The sequence below is a fragment of the Euphorbia lathyris genome, chromosome 9 (assembly GCF_963576675.1).
Source record: "Euphorbia lathyris chromosome 9, ddEupLath1.1, whole genome shotgun sequence".
Taxonomy (NCBI): domain Eukaryota; kingdom Viridiplantae; phylum Streptophyta; class Magnoliopsida; order Malpighiales; family Euphorbiaceae; genus Euphorbia; species Euphorbia lathyris.
Window position 1 is genome coordinate 2,090,112 of NC_088918.1, and position 19,146 is coordinate 2,109,257.

General features: G+C 35.2%; 3 protein-coding genes across 3 annotated transcripts; 2 read left to right on the forward strand and 1 right to left on the reverse strand.

Moving 5' to 3' along the window:
- The first annotated feature begins 217 nt into the window (after positions 1–217).
- LOC136206799 (heavy metal-associated isoprenylated plant protein 45) lies at positions 218–2,091 on the forward strand. Its single transcript, XM_065997976.1, has 3 exons — positions 218–292; positions 385–460; positions 1,658–2,091. Exons 1-3 carry the CDS (start codon positions 242–244, stop codon positions 1,978–1,980), a joined length of 450 nt encoding a protein of 149 aa, XP_065854048.1. The 5' UTR covers positions 218–241; the 3' UTR covers positions 1,981–2,091.
- A 1,035-nt stretch (positions 2,092–3,126) lies between these two features.
- Positions 3,127–9,490, reverse strand: LOC136206044 (DNA replication licensing factor MCM2). Its single transcript, XM_065996956.1, has 17 exons — positions 9,230–9,490; positions 8,955–9,133; positions 8,302–8,477; positions 8,000–8,189; positions 7,668–7,887; positions 7,380–7,587; positions 7,040–7,174; positions 6,751–6,942; positions 6,492–6,664; positions 6,221–6,409; positions 6,016–6,132; positions 5,809–5,893; positions 5,570–5,722; positions 5,342–5,467; positions 5,058–5,240; positions 3,518–3,679; positions 3,127–3,435 (listed from the first exon to the last, which is right to left on the reverse strand). The coding sequence occupies exons 1-17, from the start codon at positions 9,439–9,441 to the stop codon at positions 3,316–3,318; spliced, it is 2,820 nt and encodes a 939-aa protein (XP_065853028.1). The 5' UTR covers positions 9,442–9,490; the 3' UTR covers positions 3,127–3,315.
- A 4,011-nt stretch (positions 9,491–13,501) lies between these two features.
- LOC136206045 (DNA replication licensing factor MCM2-like) lies at positions 13,502–18,864 on the forward strand. Its single transcript, XM_065996957.1, has 7 exons — positions 13,502–15,722; positions 15,811–15,927; positions 16,043–16,114; positions 16,201–16,353; positions 16,456–16,581; positions 16,683–16,871; positions 18,523–18,864. The coding sequence occupies exons 5-7, from the start codon at positions 16,534–16,536 to the stop codon at positions 18,640–18,642; spliced, it is 357 nt and encodes a 118-aa protein (XP_065853029.1). The 5' UTR covers positions 13,502–15,722; positions 15,811–15,927; positions 16,043–16,114; positions 16,201–16,353; positions 16,456–16,533; the 3' UTR covers positions 18,643–18,864.
- The last annotated feature ends 282 nt before the right edge of the window (positions 18,865–19,146 follow it).

Consider the following 19,146-nt stretch of genomic DNA (forward strand, 5'->3'; position numbering starts at 1 on the left):
GGACCAATCAAGCTTTTTGGACAACTCAGAGGGCAAATGATGTATTAAGCCTAATTTTTACGAGCCTTTATCCATCTCATGGTACGAATAATCTCGTTAGGATAGGATAGTATCAGGTACCCGTGACGTAAGCCTCCTTTTTAGAAGAACAAAACCATCAAGTGGCAAACATATATAAATATGCAGACAAGAAACAAGAAATATAGGAATATGTTGAGCTTCACAAGTGCTTTTCATTCTCATGATGTTTGGATGCTTATCTGGGAACTCAAAACTATCAAACTCCATGTCTGTAAGTCACTCATCTTTCATATCTCAAAAAAAAAAGAAAAAAGATACAATGGTTGATGTTTCGGTTTCTAATGATCGGTTTGATTTGGTTAGATTGTGGAGCTTTCGGTTCATATGGACTGTGAAGGTTGCGAAAAAAGGATAAAACGAGCTCTCACCAAAATCGACGGCAAGAAATTAATTATATCATGCCCTATATTGTGTTTATTATAGTTGTTAAACGCGTGTCTCAGATGTGCCTAATTAGGCATTGACGGATTCAAAATTCAATGAGAGGGTATTTGTGGTGGTCTTTATTTATAAGTACTAAATTGATAATTTTTAAGGCTTTATCTAAAATAAATAAATAAATAAAACACCACACAGTTTTGTTTTTTTGAAATTGTTGTCATTTTTCAATGACTAGTGGGCACCCAAGCCCTCCTAACTCCCCCCTTAATTTGTCCCTAGCACAAGGTATTGACGAATCCAGGACTCAATGACAGAGATGTTTATGGTAGTCTAACGTGATTTATAAGTGCTAAATTGATATTTTCTTATGTGTTTTTATATTAAAAAAAAAAGCACCATACACAGTTTGTGTGGAATTTGTGGCATTTTTGGACGACCAATGGGTGCTCCCCCTAACTCCCGTGTGAATCTATCCTTGGCACAAGTCAAGCCGCAGTTTAAAAAGCTCGCACCCTGTCCGCCTCACCTGAGTTTCGGAGCCTGAGTCATCAGAAACATATATTGTTTTCACTAGTTTTTTTTTTTTAATGTTGTGTAAAACAAATGGCTGATTAATCTCAACCACTAATCTTTTCAAAAAAAAAAAATCTCAAGTGTTAGGAACTAATGAAATTACGATAAACGAAATACAAACAAACACACAAGAATTGTTTACCCGGTTCGCCACTCAATTTGAACGACTACGTCTGGAGGCACTACCAAGCCAGGATATTTTATTATGATTTTAGAGATACGGATTACAAAGAAAGAAGCTATATTTATACTCCTCAAGAAACCCAACATCAAGCCCTAATCGAATTTAAATAAACTTAATTTTAACCCTTAATCTAAATAAGAATATCAAGAGACATAAATATAGAAAGATTATAGAGAAACTATGTTACATGGAAACTGAAACGAAAACGAAAACAGACACAGACACCGGAAAACATTATTTCTAAAAAAATAGCTAGGAAACGGTAATGGAAACGAAAACAGAGCATATTCTTTTTCTTTTTGCACCTCGTGTTCCTCTGGCATGCACCTTACATTGCGCCTTGAGCCTAAACTCCAAGCCCCTTTAACAAATATGGTTTTTATAATCCAAACCAAAACTATGTCTACGGTGAAGCTAAGAAATTGCAACATTTTGCAGGTGTTGACAGCTTAGAAATAGACATGGACAAGCAAAAGGTGACCGTAACAGGATACGTGGATCATCGAAAGGTCCTAAAGGTTGTTCGGAGAACGGGAAGAAAGGCAGAGTTTTGGCCGTTCCCCTACGACAGCGAATATTATCCATATGCATCTCAATACTTGGATGAAAGCACCTACACAACTTCTTATAACTACTACAGGCATGGCTTTAATGAAGGCGTGCACGGATACTTTCCGGACCAAGCCTATGTTACTGTAACTGATGATACAGTTCATCTGTTCAGTGAAGACAATGTCCATGCTTATTGCAACATTATGTGATATACACAATAATTCAGCATTGTATTAATGCATCAAAGAAAAGAGTGAACGAGTTAAACGTTTCGAAAATTTATAAAAAATAGAAGGAAAATGAGCTACATATTGAAGATATTAGACAGTGTATCATGACAGCAATATCTTTTCAGTGAAGATAATGTTCATTCTTATTGCAGCATTTATGTAATGTACACAATAATTCAGCACTGTATAGATGCAACGAAGAAAGAGTGGACACGAGTTATAAACGTTTCGAAAATTTATAGAAAATAGACAAAAATGAACTACATAATGAAGATATTAGACAATGTATCATGACAGCAATAATAACAAAATTTGTAAGATCACGGAACATAGCTTTAATGAAGGCGTATATGGATACTTCCCGGACCAAGCCTATGTCACTTTAAATGATGATACAGTTCATGTTCAGTGAAGATAATGTTCATGCTTATTGCAGCATTATGTGATATACACAATAATTCAGCATTTATAGATGCAATGAAGAAAAGAGTGAACACGAGTTATAAACGAAAATTTATAGAAAATAGACGAACACGAACTACATATTGAAGACAGTAGACAGTGTATCATGACAGCAATAATAACAAAAAATAATTCATCTGGGAAGATTCTTCTGAATTTATACAACATTACGACTCTCTTTCCTTTTCTATTTGCTTCATTTTCCGGACCAAGCCTATGTCACTGTAAATGATGATACAGTTCATCTTTTCCGTGAAGATAATGCTCATGCTTATTGTAGACAGCATTGTATAGATGCAACGAAGAAAAGAGTGAACGCGAGTTATAAGCCTTTTGAAAATTTATAAAAAATAGACGAACATGAACTACATATTGAAGACATTAGACAGTGTATCGTGACAGCAATAAAACAAAAATTAGTTCATCTAGGAATATTCTTCCGAATTTATACAATATTACATTCGTACAAAATAATTCAGCATTGTATAGATGTGTCATGGAACCGTTTGAAGTAAAAGCTTAAGTTGATAGTTAAAAGTCCACTTCATATCAATATCTAACAAGATGCAACGATGCAAAGAGTGAGCACGAGTTATAAGCATTTCAAAAATTTATAGAACATAGACAACATGAACTACATATTGTAGATATTACAGTGTATCATGACAGCAATAATAACAAAAATTAGTACATCCGGGAAGATTCTTCCGAATTTATACAACATTACAACTCTCTTTCCTTTACTAATTTGCTCCATTTTATCCTCATGTATTCAGATTTCTATTAATCACTCTTAATTTAAATACTAATTCAAATGCTAATGGTCAGCCTACTTGTTGCAAATCAATTACCTTAGTGTGTTGGAAGACGATGCTTGATCACTTGGCGCTCATTGTCCAACTCGAAATTTGCTGCAGAAAAATCACCACTGGAAAAGAAGGGGTTTAGATCATTGATTCCGCGTTCTTCAGCCTGCAACAGAAGCTAAATACAGTAAATGCCAAGCAAATTTTGTCCATAAGAGATGAAGACGAGAAGCCTACGAATGAATTACCATGTTCCGTAAATCCTCCACTTTTACATTGATATGGGTAAGTCCTGAACTAGAACCGGATATAATTTCTTCAAAGCGCAGTGCTCTGTTCACAAGCTCTTGCAGTAGATTAAGAAGCATTCTGTTGTAATCCATCTTGTAGGTGATATACTTTCTAAAACTCTGCAAGAATACATCAAAATCACTCTCTAGCTATTCTAAGAAAGAAACCATAAGAAGTCATGAAAATACAAAAATAGCTGATACAACAAATTGGTCAAATTAAGCAATGCTTAAATGTATGATAAAATAGAATCCTTGGTCGAGATTCGATATGATAAAAAAAAAAAAAAGGCGGCCCAGTCGCACTACGCGTCCCCGCTGAGCGAGGGTCCAGGGAGGGGTCCCACCACAAAGGTGCACTGGGGGCAAGCCTTCCCCTGCCAATTTATTTGGCAAGAGGCCGCTCCTAAGACTCGAACCCGTGACCTCTTGGTCACACGACAACAACGTTTACCGTTGCGCCAAGGCTCGCCCTCCGAGATTCGATATGATAAAGAAAGAAAATTCTTGGTTCAGTTCTCCACCTTAACCACAGGAAAAAGGATTGATCAAATTCTATCGAGTCCGACTCACAGTGATCATTTATCAAAGAGATCAAGAATGGTGATTTTTAATTTTCCAAAATATAAAGGACATCTGCAATCTTATTGTCACCTATTATTAACATGAAGTGGACCTTTAACTATTAGCTTGAACTTTTAGTTGAGTTGGTTCCATGTCATGTAACCGTTTGAACTAAAAACTCGAACTTTTAGTTCAAATGGTTCCATGACATGGTATCAGAGTCATTGTGATCAAGTGGTCCAGGGTTCGATTCCTGCAGCCCCATTTGTTGAATTATTTGCAGGACATGGTAATTTGGACCTGTGTTGTGCACGCTTCAAGCCCCGTGCACATTCGCGTGTGGGGGTGTCAGCTATTAATCTGAAGTGTACCTTTAACCATCAGCTTGAGCTTTTAGTTGAGTTGGTTCCATGACACTTATCATGAAAACACAAAAATAGCTGATATTTTCAAATGGTTGAAATGGGAAGTAAACAACATGCGGATCACCCGTTCAAGAAGATTTCATAAACTCTAACGTTAAATGGTATTTTCTGTAGAAATAGTGTTCTTTTTTTTCTTATTTCAAACAAATTGGTCAAATTAAGCAAATGCTTAAATGATCAAGAACAGACGTGATTTTATTTTTCCAAAATGTGAAGTACATTTGCAGATCTTATGCATCATAATTCAAAATCACAAGTCACATTAAGCAGACAAACTATAATTCCATAAAAAGCTTTATGTCTGCAAGGACTTCAGCTTAAGATTGGTCAACAATGGGAAGTGAGAAACCATAGACGTGTATCGATTAACAAAAATGCAGTGTAACTGCACATAATTAGAGCTCTTTTTGTTGACCTCTTTTCTATGATTAAAAAGGCTTCTAATAATTGAAGAACAAATAGCGCCATAAAGGTCAACATGAGAAAATTAGTTAAGTTTCTAAACATACCTTTTGCAGTGCTCTCTGCACTCCATATTTCTGTGTTGATATGAATGAATTTAGAAGAACACGTATTGCCATGTCCACATCTTCTTCGGTAACATGGTGCCTGAGGTGCATTCTGGCATGTGCTTCGGACGTCCGTATCATCGACTCTATATGCCTCACAGCTATAGGGACTCCTTGTCCATGCTGCTCAGGCACAACGAAATAGAAACACACATATGATGAGATCATCATTGTAGAGCATTAACTCTAATGTTATTCACAAAACAAGCAAAAATAGACCTCACCGAAGATTCTCTCCGCAGTTCAGCATAAACTTGCGTCAGTTTTTCCATATCAGAGTCATGCAACCTTGGGAATACATTCAGCTTGGCATAAGTTAAATATTTCTTCAGTAAATCTTGAGGAAGAATCTGAAAGGAAAGTTTCTTAATGATTAATAACTTCAAGACAAAAAAATTCAAAGATTCAATTCAAGTCACTAGCTGCAGGACTGGTAAATAAGAACTACAGACCTCTGGATCAGTGGGCCTGGCAGGGGCGGAAAAATCGTCCTGGGACTCACTCAAGGAACGATCATCTAAGTTGACACCCTTCGCTTGTGACTTGAAATGACTATCAACTACAAATGTAGCAAGCAACTCATCTGCAACAGGGTCAACCACATCCTGCAACCAATTATAGAAACCCTTCTCTGTTAGCATCAACCATTGGACATGAGCAAAAGGAACAAGTGAGTTTGAAAAAGAATCACCTTAACAACACAGAGGATGTCAAAACGAGATATGATTGGATCAGTCAGCTCAACATTTTGTGAAAAAGTTTTGGAGGAATCATATCTGATATTTGGAAAATATTTGTTAGAATCAGGAGTCCAACACTTGATGTGTTCATATAAAAATGTCCAAGAAAAGCCTGGTTAACAAGCAGATAATTTGCAAATAAGCTGTCCTAAAAGTACCTTCCTCCTACAGGATTTGCAGCAGCAATCACAGAACATCGAGCCTGAAGAGAAGTTACAATCCCTGCCTTTGATATGCTAATACTCTGCTGCTCCATTGCTTCGTGGATACTCACCCTGTTCAGGGACAATATATATCCTCATTAAATCAACAAGAGGAAGAAAATTATTAAAGTGTAGCAACTGATTAAGGAAAACCCCTTACCTGTCCTGATCATTCATCTTGTCAAACTCATCAATCAGACAGATTCCCTTGTCAGCTAAGACAAGGGCACCTCCTTCAAGGGTCCACTCCCGTGTCACTGGGTCCTTGTGCACAGCTGCTGTTAGACCAACAGCTGAAGCTCCTTTACCAGTAGTATACACAGCCCTCTGCCCAGTCTTTTCAACATACCTTCAAAGAGAATCCTAGATCACGTTATACGCCACCACTAGAATATCAGTTAAAAAAGTTTTGTTGCTCACTAATAGCTTACTTCAAAAATTGAGATTTTGCTGTGCCTGGATCGCCCAAGAGAAGTACATTAATGTCCCCTCTGAGCCTGTGCTTTCCTTTAACATTTTTTTCTTGGCCTCCAAACATAGCAAGGGCTAGTGCAGTTTTTATGTCCTCATGACCATAAATTGATGGGGCTATTGACTTGATAATCTGAGAATATATTTGAGAAAAACATATTCAGATACAGGCATACTATAATGATACATTATTGCAATGAAATATCACAAGTAACAAACCCTTTCTCCTATCCTTGGGTCTTTTCCAAGCTTTTCAATTTCTTCTTTATCCTCTTGTGTAAGTTTGTAAGCAGAAAACAAGTCCTGCTTCTTCGTTACATGATTTGCTTCAATGACAGTAGCAAAGACAGGAAATCCATTCTTTGTGTTTAGAGACAAGTCAAAGTTATTTGTGTATGTGCCAGTGATCTCCTGAATATATCATAAACAAATAACACTAGAGATGAGCAGGTTATCATCAAGCAGACAGAAAAAGTATAAGATTAAAAAAAGTTCAAGAGGGACTCACAATCTCTTCCCCAGGGCGGGCACAATCAATCAAATCATTCAGCAGTATCACTTCCTTGTGTCTTGGAAGCCGGCCAGCAGGTACAATTCCTGGGCTTTCTTGGAGCGTCAGTTTTTGGTAATTTCTGTAAATTGTCTGTAGAATAGGCATTTGAAGGTATGCGTGAGTTTCAATCTTTACAAATTAATATTTATACAGTTGCAGTAGTATTCTAGTAGAAAAAATTAAATCTTCACATCAAAATTCTAACTTGGATTCCAGGAATAAAAATTAAGTCAATTTTGTCTCATAAAACAGCCACAAAACACAAATAAACAACGTGGAAAGATTGATAGTTTACCTGCTCAACATTGACAGTGAATGGACCTTTAGATTGGCACTCAGGACAGGAACCAACCTTTACTTCAGAATAGGAATTTTGGAAAAACGGTCCCAGAATTGCCCCACACTTGCTACAGTCATATTTTACCTGCTGCAACTGTGGAAATACCCCAGTCCTACGAGTCACCACTCCCCCAATCCGAATCATTGTGTTTAAATGAATCTGCCTGAAAAATGTTGAAAACTTGATGACAGAAAACTCAAAGCAAATCCATAACTGTTCCAGTCCACTCACAATCAACATTACCTAATATTACGGATCTGATCATAAACTGGTAAGTTGGTAACTCGGACATAGATCTTTTGATGGATATTTTTGTAGTTTGGATGTAAATTAAAGACAACGTTTCCAGCAACTTCTTCCATGACTTCAAGGACAGATTGAGGAGCATCCGCAAGCCAGATGGCAATATTTGGATGGACATAGATAAACTGTTTGTAATCTATCTCCAAGCTACACTTATTAGCTGCAATGCAATGTCATTATATCAAGTCAGTCCAACTAATAAAGAATGTATGGCAAGGGATCGTCGTGACAGACTGACAGTGGAAAAGGTGAGCATGAAGGAGAAAGTTCACCTGAAACCATCTCATTTATCAGCCGTACATATTCAAAATCTCCATGCTCATTCTTTGATCCTACATAAGTAAGAAGGAACTCCTTGAACTTTTTGGCAATGAAACGACGCACTTCATCTCTTGTAACCCACTCTCTAAGTGTTCCTTGGACCCGATACATGTCAAATTCACCTTCATCACCATCTTCATCCTGCAGAAAAATGCGTTCTGTTGATAAGATTATTCCTTACACCACTTTTAGGAAGAAATGCTTCTGAAAAAATCATAACAGAAATAAGAAAACATTAGGAAAACCTTCTCACCTCATAGTAATCATCAGTTGGATCAGTCATGTGAACATCTTCCCTTGAATGTCCCCTCTGCGACCTTCCAGGAGAGCTTTGCATTCCATCAGTATCATCATTGCCTCTTTGAGAAGCTGGAGGCCTAAAATCAGCTCTAGACCGTTTCGAAGGCCTATAACTGTCATCATCAGTATCTACATCCAAAATACAGAAGTTCAATACATAACCTTCTTCTAGTAATTCTTCTGACCAAGTAGCACAACAAGAAATTGTATTGAATATGAGCTACTGCAAGCCTACAATCTGATCATCAAAACCTAATTAGAAATATGAATTTGCTGCTCGCTGACAACAAATTACGAGGCAGCCAACTGTCAACCTCATTTCCAAATACTTTGAGTTAAATGTCTACGCAGAATATAACGAAAGAAACAATGATGATGAAAATTGAAAAACATTAGCTTCCATTTATTGATGCATTTGAGTAAAATTAGATTAACGAAATTGTGAAACAAAATTACTTAAATCCGTAATAGAAATAAGGAGGAAATTGATTGTGGGCACAGGAAAGTAATACAAACAGAATAATAAAAAGCAACATTGAGGAATTGGCGGTAAAATTAAGAAGTAGCTAACGAGAATAAGCAGAAAAATTTGAAGAAATGAAGTACCATGATCATGAAGGAGTTGAGGAAGCTTGCGATCGACAACGCGCTCATCACGAGTATCAAGCTCAGCCTCAGCAGCCCTCCTATCTCGCATAATCTGATCTAAATCCCTCTCGTCCTCCAAGGAATCATCTAACCCCACCGATTCGTAATTATCGTGCTCGTCCATTCTCCGGTAGTCCCTGCAGTTCAATTTCATTTCCATGAGAAAATGCACAAATCCAATAATTTGGTATAAATCAATTGAACGAGGAGAATAAAAGTGAATCAAATCTCACTCCAAGAAATTATCGTTGAAAAGATCCTCTCCTTCCTCCTCATCTTCAGGTTCTTCAGGTTCATCACGGATGATTTCTGGATCGACGGCGGCCTCATCATCGTCAGTGAAGTTTTGGCTGGTGTTGAGAGGGAGTTGATCGGTATTAAAGCCAGCAGAGGTGGTGGGAGAATCAGGAGTTGAAGGTGGATTTCCTGAGTTACCAGGAGCCATTTCTGAGTAGCGAGAGCGGCTGTTTCTGCTGTTTGAGTTGGGAAAATGAAAAAGCTGCGGGTTTTGCCAATAATCTAATCCTTGAGGCTATAGTAGTAGTTCTGGCGGGAAATATTGGCGCCAAATTGGATGGGCTGGGCTTTTCGGCCCGCTTAGCGGCCCAAATCGCTTCTTATTCTTAGTAATGGGCTATGTTAGATGATGTGTTATTCGTTAGCCCAAATTGGGCTTGATGCCTTAAGAGGTCCATCATTTTTTAGGAAAATTTAGCCTCATTTATTTATCGGAAAATAGTGTATAGAAAAATTTTCTAATTTTTCGATATTTGTTTACTTAGAAAATAAAATCGATGGATAATTTTAGATCATTAAACAAAACATTTACGAAGAAATTGAGGATATTTTACTCTTTTTAGAATAGTAAAACATTTTTTAAGCTTTTGGAATCGTATTTACCATTTTAAAAACAATAGCCACTCATTATTTCTTTCTGTTTTCCGTACAAATACTGAAAAATATTTTATTTTCCAATACAAAATATTCATTATCCAATATTTTCAAAACATAATATTTTTTGATAAACAAACGAGGCCTTACTTTTGAAAAATATTTAAAAATGAATTAAGTGACAAATTTGACTCGTGTTGATTTGTCTCTAACGTACAAAATTGTTCAAATTTAACCTTAATGTTTCCAAGCATGATGAATTTTAACCTTATATTAAAAAATTGGTTTGACTATTATTTAACTATCACATCGGACCTTCCAAACGTCAAATATGTCTATAAATATTTAATGTGTTACTATTAACAAAGTCACACACAAAAAAAAAAACTGTTAAAATGTGAACAACCAAGTCTGCTACATATAAGTTAATCATAAAAATAAAAATCGTGAAAGTGTATATAATGTTTACTATGTTACTAATATAGTCACAAATAACCAACCAAAAATATATAAGAAAAATACTGATTCAATTTATCAAAAAACTTATTTGGAAGATCTGATGTAATAGTTATATAACAGTCAAATCAGTCATTTTTTAAAATTTCAGTAACATAATGCTAAAATTAATCTTGCTTAAAAAATTTGTACCATTTTATATATCAGGACCAAATATGAAACTTTGAGTATTTAGAGAAATGCTCTCAATAATACATGTCGGTAACATATGGCTACTTTCAAAACGCATCTTATTCGTTCTGCTCGGAAAAATCCAATCAGTTTTTTTGAGAAACATTCGACATTCCATCTTTTGAAACCAATATTTTTTTTTATGTTATTCATCGTACAATATTATAAATCTACACTCCATGAGATCGATAAACTTTTTGGATCCTATTAATCAAAGAGATACGTCTTTGCATTGCAGTTAACTCATCACCAATCAATAACTTCGAAGGAATTCCAAGGAATCCTTATTTTTATTTTTTCATTATTGTTATTATTATTTTTTGTGTGGTTTGTAACCGATCCGGAGTTCATAAAAACAATCATTCTCATAAATTTGCTCACAATAATCATTCAGGACCGAGCATAAAACTGAAAACATTTTGGTGTAGATATATTGAATCAGTATTTATTTTGTCTAATATTGATTTGTCAAAATCAAGATTTTTTTATTCCTCTTTACTGGTCAATCAATTACATATGAGATTTCCTCGTTTTGTAATTAACAAGTTAGTGAGATTTGTTTTCTCTATTTTTCGGATAACTATTCAAGCCTAATAAAAAAAAATCAATTGTTAATATGGAAATGTAAATTTATTTAAGAGAAAATTATATTTTGATAAATATTAATTAAAATGCATATAAAAGTAACATCATATATATAAAACTTTTAATGTAACTCGATTATTAATTTTTAACTTAAAATTGGCTGAGACTTAAATCTAGCTGTAATAAGTTTTGGGGTTTTTAAATACCACATGCCATTTTGTATTTTATAAATTCATTTCATAAAACAGAATTTCCTAAATTGAAATAAAAGAAAGAAATGAAGTCCAATCTAGAAGCTGAATCTAAGCCAGTCCAATTTAGAGTTTTTATATAAATAACTATAAAATTATGACTAAATTATATTATTAAATTTAATTTTCAATATATTATCTATCTATTAATATATATAAAAGCATTATTGATGATGTGTAATTTTGTTAATTATTTAAAATTATTCTATTTTTTATTTTTAAATTTATGGAATTTTTTACGTTTTGTGATATGTTACTAATGAGTAATAAAATGATATATATACATATGAAGCGTAAATGATAAGATTAATAACCAATCGAGAAGACAATTTGATGAATAATTTATCCAATTGACCAAACTTATTAACTTTAGAGGTAAAATTGTTCTTACCTACAAACGTTACAGGCAGTGGCGGAACCAGGACCTCAAATGATCCGTGGCTCAAACATATCAGTAAAAAAAATTCAAAACGTCAAAAAAAAAATCGAAATTAACTGTGCGGTTGAAGGTAAATTTTCAAACGGGCTGGACAATTTTTTTTAGCCTCTAACGTATTAAACCTGTAAAAATGTTATCATTTTTTTTAGAAACTAGCATTAAACTAATAGAAAATTAAAAAGTTAGTAATATTTTTGCAACTTGTCTCTTTTATAAAGGGTTAAGGTGCAAAAATACCCCTAACATTTTGAGTCAGGAGCAATTTTATCCATAACGTCTAAAATAGTGTAATTTTATCCCTAAAGTTAAAAGTCAAGAGCAATTTTAACCATCATATTGATAAATTGGATCAATTTGAGAAATAATTCATCAAAATGTCTTCTCGGGCATGAATCTTGTCATATACACTTCACAGGTGTATCATTTTATCAGTAACAAATTATAAACATATGTTAGGGATGTGAAAAAAATAAAAAATACTCTATTTTATACGAATTTGACAAAAAAAAATTCAAAACATTCATCAAATTTATAAATATTCCAATTTTATTATTAAATTATAAAAAACATCAAATCTTTTTTCTAAGAACTAACCGATATGCAATTAGAGGTAAAACTGCTCATGACTATCAATCTTAGAGGTAAAATTGCACAATTTTAGATATCAAAGGTAAAATTGCTCGTGACCACAGCAAATTAGGGTATTTTTTACATCTTAACCCTTTTATAAAGTGCAAATAATTTATTAGTCCTCTCCTTTTTATCTAACACATTGTTTAGTCCTCCTATTTTGAAAAACACATTATAAGATCCCTATTTTTTTTATCAATATTAACCCCTTAATCATTCAGTCTATTTTTTTAGCTTTTTAACCGTTATATTTGGTGTAAACAGACAATCAGAAAATAACAGAGTAACATAACCATTTTATATCTACTATGGCTATCCTGAAAGTTAAAATATGTTCGGTTAAAAATCTAAAAAAATAGATAAAATGATCAGATTATTAATATTGATAAAAAAATATGGATCTTATAATATGTTTTTCAAAATAAAGGATTAAACAGTATATTAAATAAAAAGACGGGACTAATAAATTATTTACCCTAAATGATGGGTAAATTACATACATGCTCACTCAATTTTACCCGTTTTAACATTGTGGTCACTGAATTTCAATTCTTAACGGTATGGCCACTGAACTTTACACTTTTTAACTTCGGTGATCACTTAATTTTAACTAACTCCTCAAAGTGACCGTTAACGATCTCAAAATGAAAATATTCAAGAATTAAAACTGTTCAGAACAATATTTAGCATGAAATCATATTTTTTATTTTCTAAAATCACATTGTTTGGAGTTTTCTCTCTCTAAAAATTCACTCTCCCTCTCCTAACAAAACACCACCTAAATGATCTCAAAATGAAAATTTTCAAGAATTAAAGTTACTAAGAATATCATTACGCTTTGGATTTTTTAATTTTAGGCCATCAACGGTTGCATTGAGGCGTTGAGTGGCCACTGGTGTTAAAAAAGTATAAAGTTCAGTGGTCACACTGTTAAGAATTGAAGTTCAGTGACCATAATGTTAAATGGGTAAAGTTCAGTGGTCATGGGTGTAATTTACCCTATAAATCATCTACATCTTCCTTAGGGCTAAATCACACGATTTCCCCATTGCACCCTTCTCTGAAATTACTTCGCAATTCCCCGTTTTCGTCGTTCACCATTCGCCTGTGTGATCTTCTCCCGGTTCTCTTCTTCTCTTTTGAGATGGAGGAAATAAGGTTAGCTTCTCAGAATCAGCCTTACACGGAAAGGATTCAGAAGCTTGAAGAAAGAATGGTTTCTTTGGAGCGTAAGAAGGTAGCCATCGAAAATCATATTTTAAAGTTGAAAAGTTGTTTGTATGATAAGAACGTAGAGCCGGAGAAGTTGGAGATGGAGTGTCTGATTTTGCAGCAGAAGGTGGAGTTTAACCGTTTGAAAATAAAATATCTTACAGCCATTCTGCAAAATGATCTCATTGAATCAGATATTTTAATTGGTGGAGTGAGGAAGGATCACAAAGTGTTGAAGAAGATGGTGTTTCTGTCAATTGGTATTGCTATTGCCTGCATTTGCTCTGTTAGTAGATTCAGAGGTAGAGGTTAGGCTTTGTTTTGTATGTTTCTCATTTACATCAATTTTAATTTGTTGAAAGTTACATAATGTTGTAGAAATTTGGAAGAATATTCCCAGATGAACTAATTTTTGTTATTATTACTGTCTAATATCTTCAATATGTAGTTCATGTTCGTCTATTTGCTATAAATTTTCGAAAGGTTTATAACTCGTGCTCACTATTTTCTTCGGTGCATCTATACAATACTGAATCATGAACATTATCCTGTATCATCATTTACAATGATATAGGCTTGGTCCGGGAAGTATCCATGTATGCCTTCGTTAAATCCATGTTTTCGTGCTTCCGGAGAGATCAAACACTAATTTTGTTATTATTGCTGTCATGATACATTGTCTAATATCTTCAATATGTAGCTCATGTTCGTCTATTTTCTCTAAATTTTCGAAACGTAGGGGTTACATTTATTGAGAATAAAATGAGGGAAAACTGACTAAGGTGGTTTGACCATATAAGACGAAGAGCGCTTCATGCGCTGGTTAGGAGGACTGAAGAGTGGTAAAGGGATGTAATGGTGAGGGGTAGGGGAAGACCTAAGCAAACTTGGAAGAACCTGATCGAGAGTGATATTAGTTTATTGGGGATTGGGGAAAATATGGCAGTGGATAGGACAAAGTGGAAGGAGTGAATTTGCGTCGCTTGATTTTACGGTTTTATATGATGGTTCATGTTAGCCGACCCCGAATCATTTCGGGACTAAGGCTTTGTTGTTGTTGTTGTTTATAACTCGTGTCCACTCTTTCTTCGTTGCATCTATAGAATGCTGAATTATTGTGTATATCACATAATGTTGCAATAAGCATGAACATTATCTTCACTGAACAGATGAAACTGTATCATCACTTACAGTAAGATAGGCTTGGGTTCATTAAAGCCGTGCCTGTAGTAGTTATAAGAAGTTGTGTTACGGATAATATTCACTGTCGTAGGGAAACGGCCAAAACTCTGCCTTTCTTCTGGTTCTCTGTACAACCTTTAGGACCTTTCGATGATCCACGTATCCTGTTACGGTCACCTTTTGCTTGTCCATGTCTATTTCTAAGCTGTCAACACCTGCAAAATAAAGCAATTTCTTAGCTTAATCATAGTATAGTTTTTGGATTATATACTCTATTCCTAGTTAAAGAATATCAATATCCCTTTGTATTCTTTCTATATTTATATCTTTTGATATTTTTATTTAGATCAAGTTTATTTAAATTAGATTAGTGAGCGAGGTTAGTCATTTTTTTTTAATTTTTTTTGCACAACAGTAAAAAAAACCTTAGTGAAAACATCATATGTTAGTGAGGTGTGACTTGACTGATGCCCTAAAGCCCAGGTGAGACGCCCAAGGTGAGATTCTTTTAAATTGCACATTGCCTTGTGTCAGGGACATATTCAGGAGGAGTTCGGGGGGCTTGAACACAAAGAATGGACTTGTTTTCATTGAAGTAAATCATATAACGAAGAAGCAGGACTTGTTTTCTGCTTACAAACTTACGCAAGAGGATAAAGAAGAAATTGAAAAGACTGGGCAGAGGGCTGTGTATACTACTGGTAAAGGAGCTTCAGCTGTTGGTCTAACAGCAGCTGTGCACAAGGACCCAGTGACACGGGAGTGGACCCTTGAAGGAGGTCCCCTTGTCTTAGCTGACAAGGGAATCTGTCTGATTGATGAGTTTGACAAGATGAATGATCAGGACAGGTGAGGGGCTTTGCTTAATCAATTGCTACTCTTAAATAATTTTCTTCCTCTTGTTGATTTAATGAGGATATATATTGTCCCTGAACAGGGTGAGTATCCATGAAGCAATGGAGCAGCAAAGCATTAGCATATCAAAGGCAGGGATTGTAACTTCTCTTCAGGCTCGATGTTCTGTGATTGCTGCTGCAAATCCTGTAGGAGGATGGTACTTTTAGAACAGCTTATTTGCAAATCTGCTTGCTGACCAGGCTGTTTCCAAGCTTGGGCATTTTTTAAAATGTTGGACTCCTGATTCTAACAAATGTTTTTCCAATTATCAGATATGATTCCTCCAAAATGTTGAGCTGACTGATCCAATCATATCTCGTTTTGACATCCTTTGTGTTGTTAAGGTGCTTCTTTTTCAAACTCACCTGTTCCTTTTGATCATGTCCAATAGTTGATGCTAACGAAGAAGGATTTCTATAATTGGTTGCAGGATGTGGTTGACCCTGTTGCAGATGAGTTGCTTGCTACATTTGTAGTTGATAGTCATTTCAAGTCGCAAGCGAAGGGTGCCAACTTAGATGATCGTTCCTTGAGTGAGTCTCAGGACGATTTTTCCGCCCCTGCCAGGCCCACTGATGGAGAGGTCTGTAGTTCTTATTTACCAGTCCTGCAGCTAGTGACTTGAATTGAATCTTTGATTTTTTATGTCTTAAAGTTATTAATTGTTAAGAAACTTTCCATTCAGATTCTTCCTCAAGATTTACTGAAGAAATATTTAACTTATGCCAAGCTGAATGTATTCCCAAGGTTGCATGACTCTGATATGGAAAAACTGACACAAGTTTATGCTGAACTGCGGAGAGAATCTTCGGTGAGGTCTATTTTTGCTTGTTTTGTGAATAACATTAAAGTTAAAGCTCTACAATGATGATCTCATCATATGCGTGTTTCTGTTTCGTTGTGCCTGAACAGCATGGACAAGGAGTCCCTATAGCTGTGAGGCATATAGAGTCGATGATACGGACGTCCGAAGCACATGCCAGAATGCACCTCAGGCACAGGCACCATGTTACCGAAGAAGATGTGGACATGGCAATACGTGTTCTTCTAAATTCATTCATATCAACACAGAAATATGGAGTGCAGAGAGCTCTGCAAAAGGTATATTTAGAAACTTAACTAATTTTCTCATGTTGACCTTTATGATGCTATCTGTTCAATTATTAGAAGCCCTTTTAATCATAGAAAAAAGGTAAGCAAAAAGAGCTCTAGTTATGTGCAGTTACACTGTATTTTTGTTAATCGATACACGTCTACGATTTCTCACTACCCAGTATTGATCAATCTTAAGCTGAAGCCCTTGCATGCATAAAGCTTTTGATGGAATTATAGTTTGTCTGCTTAATGTGACTTGTGGAACAATAAAATCACATGTCCTTTATGTTTTGGAACAATAAAATCACATCCATTCTTGATTATTTAAGCATTGCTTAATTTTACCAATTTGTTTGTAATAAGAAAAAAAAGAACACTATTTCTACGGAAAATATCATTTAACATTAGCGTTTGTGAAATCTTCATGAACGGGTGATCCGCTTGTTGTTTACCTCCCATTTCAACCATTTCAAAACATAGTTGTTAGATGGAGATTCGACTCGTGACTCGAAATCCTCATTTTGTGAATCGGGACTCGTGAATCGAACCAAATTGTAAGATTCGGATCAAATTCAAAATATTAACCTGTAACACCCTGCTCTAATACCATGTAGATATTGTCCGCTCTGGTCCAAATCCAACACATTGGGTCTCACGGCTTTAAAACGCGTCTGCATGTATTGGATTCTCATCTTACTAATAAGCCCCAATCACTCCCTCTCCACTTCCGATGTGGGATTCAGTTCATTCTTGTCCCCATCGCCATCCCTTAGGGCGCTCCTTGCTCAGACCTTCTACCCCGGCGCCACCCTCTCCGGACCGGGTCGTTACAGGCCCACCAGCTTCCGCTTGGTTCGTCCCCGAACCACACATCGTACGTGGAGAGTCGGCTCTGATACCAATTGTAACATAACCATTTTTAACTTTAAATATTAGTTAAAAATGCGATATTAATATTCAACTAGAAATTATATCAAGTTATCAACCAAGCAGTTAAGATAAAATTCAAATCTAATGCACGAAAAGAAAACAGAGACAGAAAGTTGAAGAGAACGAAAAGAATAGAGAAGGACAGTTGAAAAGATCGAAAGAAATAAAAAAGAAAACGAAAAGATAAGAAAGAGTTGGAATCTGTAAAGTCTAAAGAGTCTCCCTACTTATATTCCATAACTTCTTAATTAGTTTTAGTTCTGCACACAAGTTTTTTACTCTTTAAAAATGAAAAACAGTTTTTTGAATGGAGTTCATGAATCGACTGAATCGGTGGACTCAACCTATTGGCCAATTCACCACCGATTCGGTCGATTCATGTCCGATTCTTTATGATTCAGACAAAATCAGATCGAATCGTATGAGTTGACTCGTGACTCGTACGATTCTAACAACTATGTTTCAAAATATCATCTATTTTTGTGTTTTCATGATAAGATTGCAAATGTCCTTTATATTTTGGAAAATTAAAATCATATCCATTCTTGATCTCTTTGATAAATGATCAATGAGCTATAGAATTTGATCAATCCTTTTTTCTGTCGTTAAGGTGAAGAACTGAACCAAGAATTCTCTTTCTTTATCACCAATTGAATCACTGTTGGTGACCAAGGATTCTATTTTATGGATAAAAATTTTCCGCACTTATAGTATTTGGCTGGTGCAGGCGGAAGAACGCGGAATCAATGATCTAAACCCCTTCTTTTCCAGTGGTGATTTTTCCGCAGCAAATTTCGAGTTGGACAACGAGCGCCAAGTGATCAAGCATCGTCTTCCAACACACTAAGGTAATTGATTTGCAACAAGTAGACTGACCATTAGCATTTTGAATTAGTATTTATTTAAGAGTGGATAATAGAAATCTGAATACATGAGGATGAAACGGGCAAAATTAGTAAAGGAAAGAGAGTTGTAATGTTGTATAAATTCGGAAGAATCTTCCCGGATGAACTAATTTTTGTTATTATTGCTGTCCTGATACACTGTTTAATATATTCAATATGTAGTTCATGTTTCTATTTTCTATAAATTTTCGAAAGGTTTATAGCTCGTGTTCTGTCTTTTCTTTGTTGCATCTATACAATGCTGAATTATTTTGATGTTGTACAATCAATATGTAGTTCATGTTCGTCTATGTCTATGTGCTCAAGCAGCCCCTAAACCCCCTAGATCCGTCCCTGGCTGCAATATGCATGAACATAATGTTGTATAAATTCGGAAGAATCTTCCTAGATGAACTAATTTTTGTTATTATTGCTGTCATGATACACTGTCTAATATCTTCTATATG

What these genes read in the sequence shown, in the direction of transcription:
- LOC136206799 (XM_065997976.1), top strand. Translation starts at nt 242, where the DNA reads ATGATGTTTGGATGCTTATCTGGGAACTCAAAACTATCAAACTCCATG. An exon ending in AACTATCAAACTCCATGTCT is followed by an intron (nt 293 to 384) that starts GTAAGTCACTCA and finishes TGATTTGGTTAG; the next exon opens with ATTGTGGAGCTTTCGGTTCA. An exon ending in AGCTCTCACCAAAATCGACG is followed by an intron (nt 461 to 1,657) that starts GCAAGAAATTAA and finishes AACATTTTGCAG; the next exon opens with GTGTTGACAGCTTAGAAATA.
- LOC136206044 (XM_065996956.1), bottom strand. Translation starts at nt 9,441, where the DNA reads ATGGCTCCTGGTAACTCAGGAAATCCACCTTCAACTCCTGATTCTCCC. An exon ending in TCACTGTCAATGTTGAGCAG is followed by an intron (nt 7,175 to 7,379) that starts GTAAACTATCAA and finishes CCTATTCTACAG; the next exon opens with ACAATTTACAGAAATTACCA. An exon ending in GCAAAATCTCAATTTTTGAA is followed by an intron (nt 6,410 to 6,491) that starts GTAAGCTATTAG and finishes TTCTCTTTGAAG; the next exon opens with GTATGTTGAAAAGACTGGGC.
- LOC136206045 (XM_065996957.1), top strand. Translation starts at nt 16,534, where the DNA reads ATGGAAAAACTGACACAAGTTTATGCTGAACTGCGGAGAGAATCTTCG. An exon ending in AACTGCGGAGAGAATCTTCG is followed by an intron (nt 16,582 to 16,682) that starts GTGAGGTCTATT and finishes GTGCCTGAACAG; the next exon opens with CATGGACAAGGAGTCCCTAT. An exon ending in TGCAGAGAGCTCTGCAAAAG is followed by an intron (nt 16,872 to 18,522) that starts GTATATTTAGAA and finishes TGGCTGGTGCAG; the next exon opens with GCGGAAGAACGCGGAATCAA.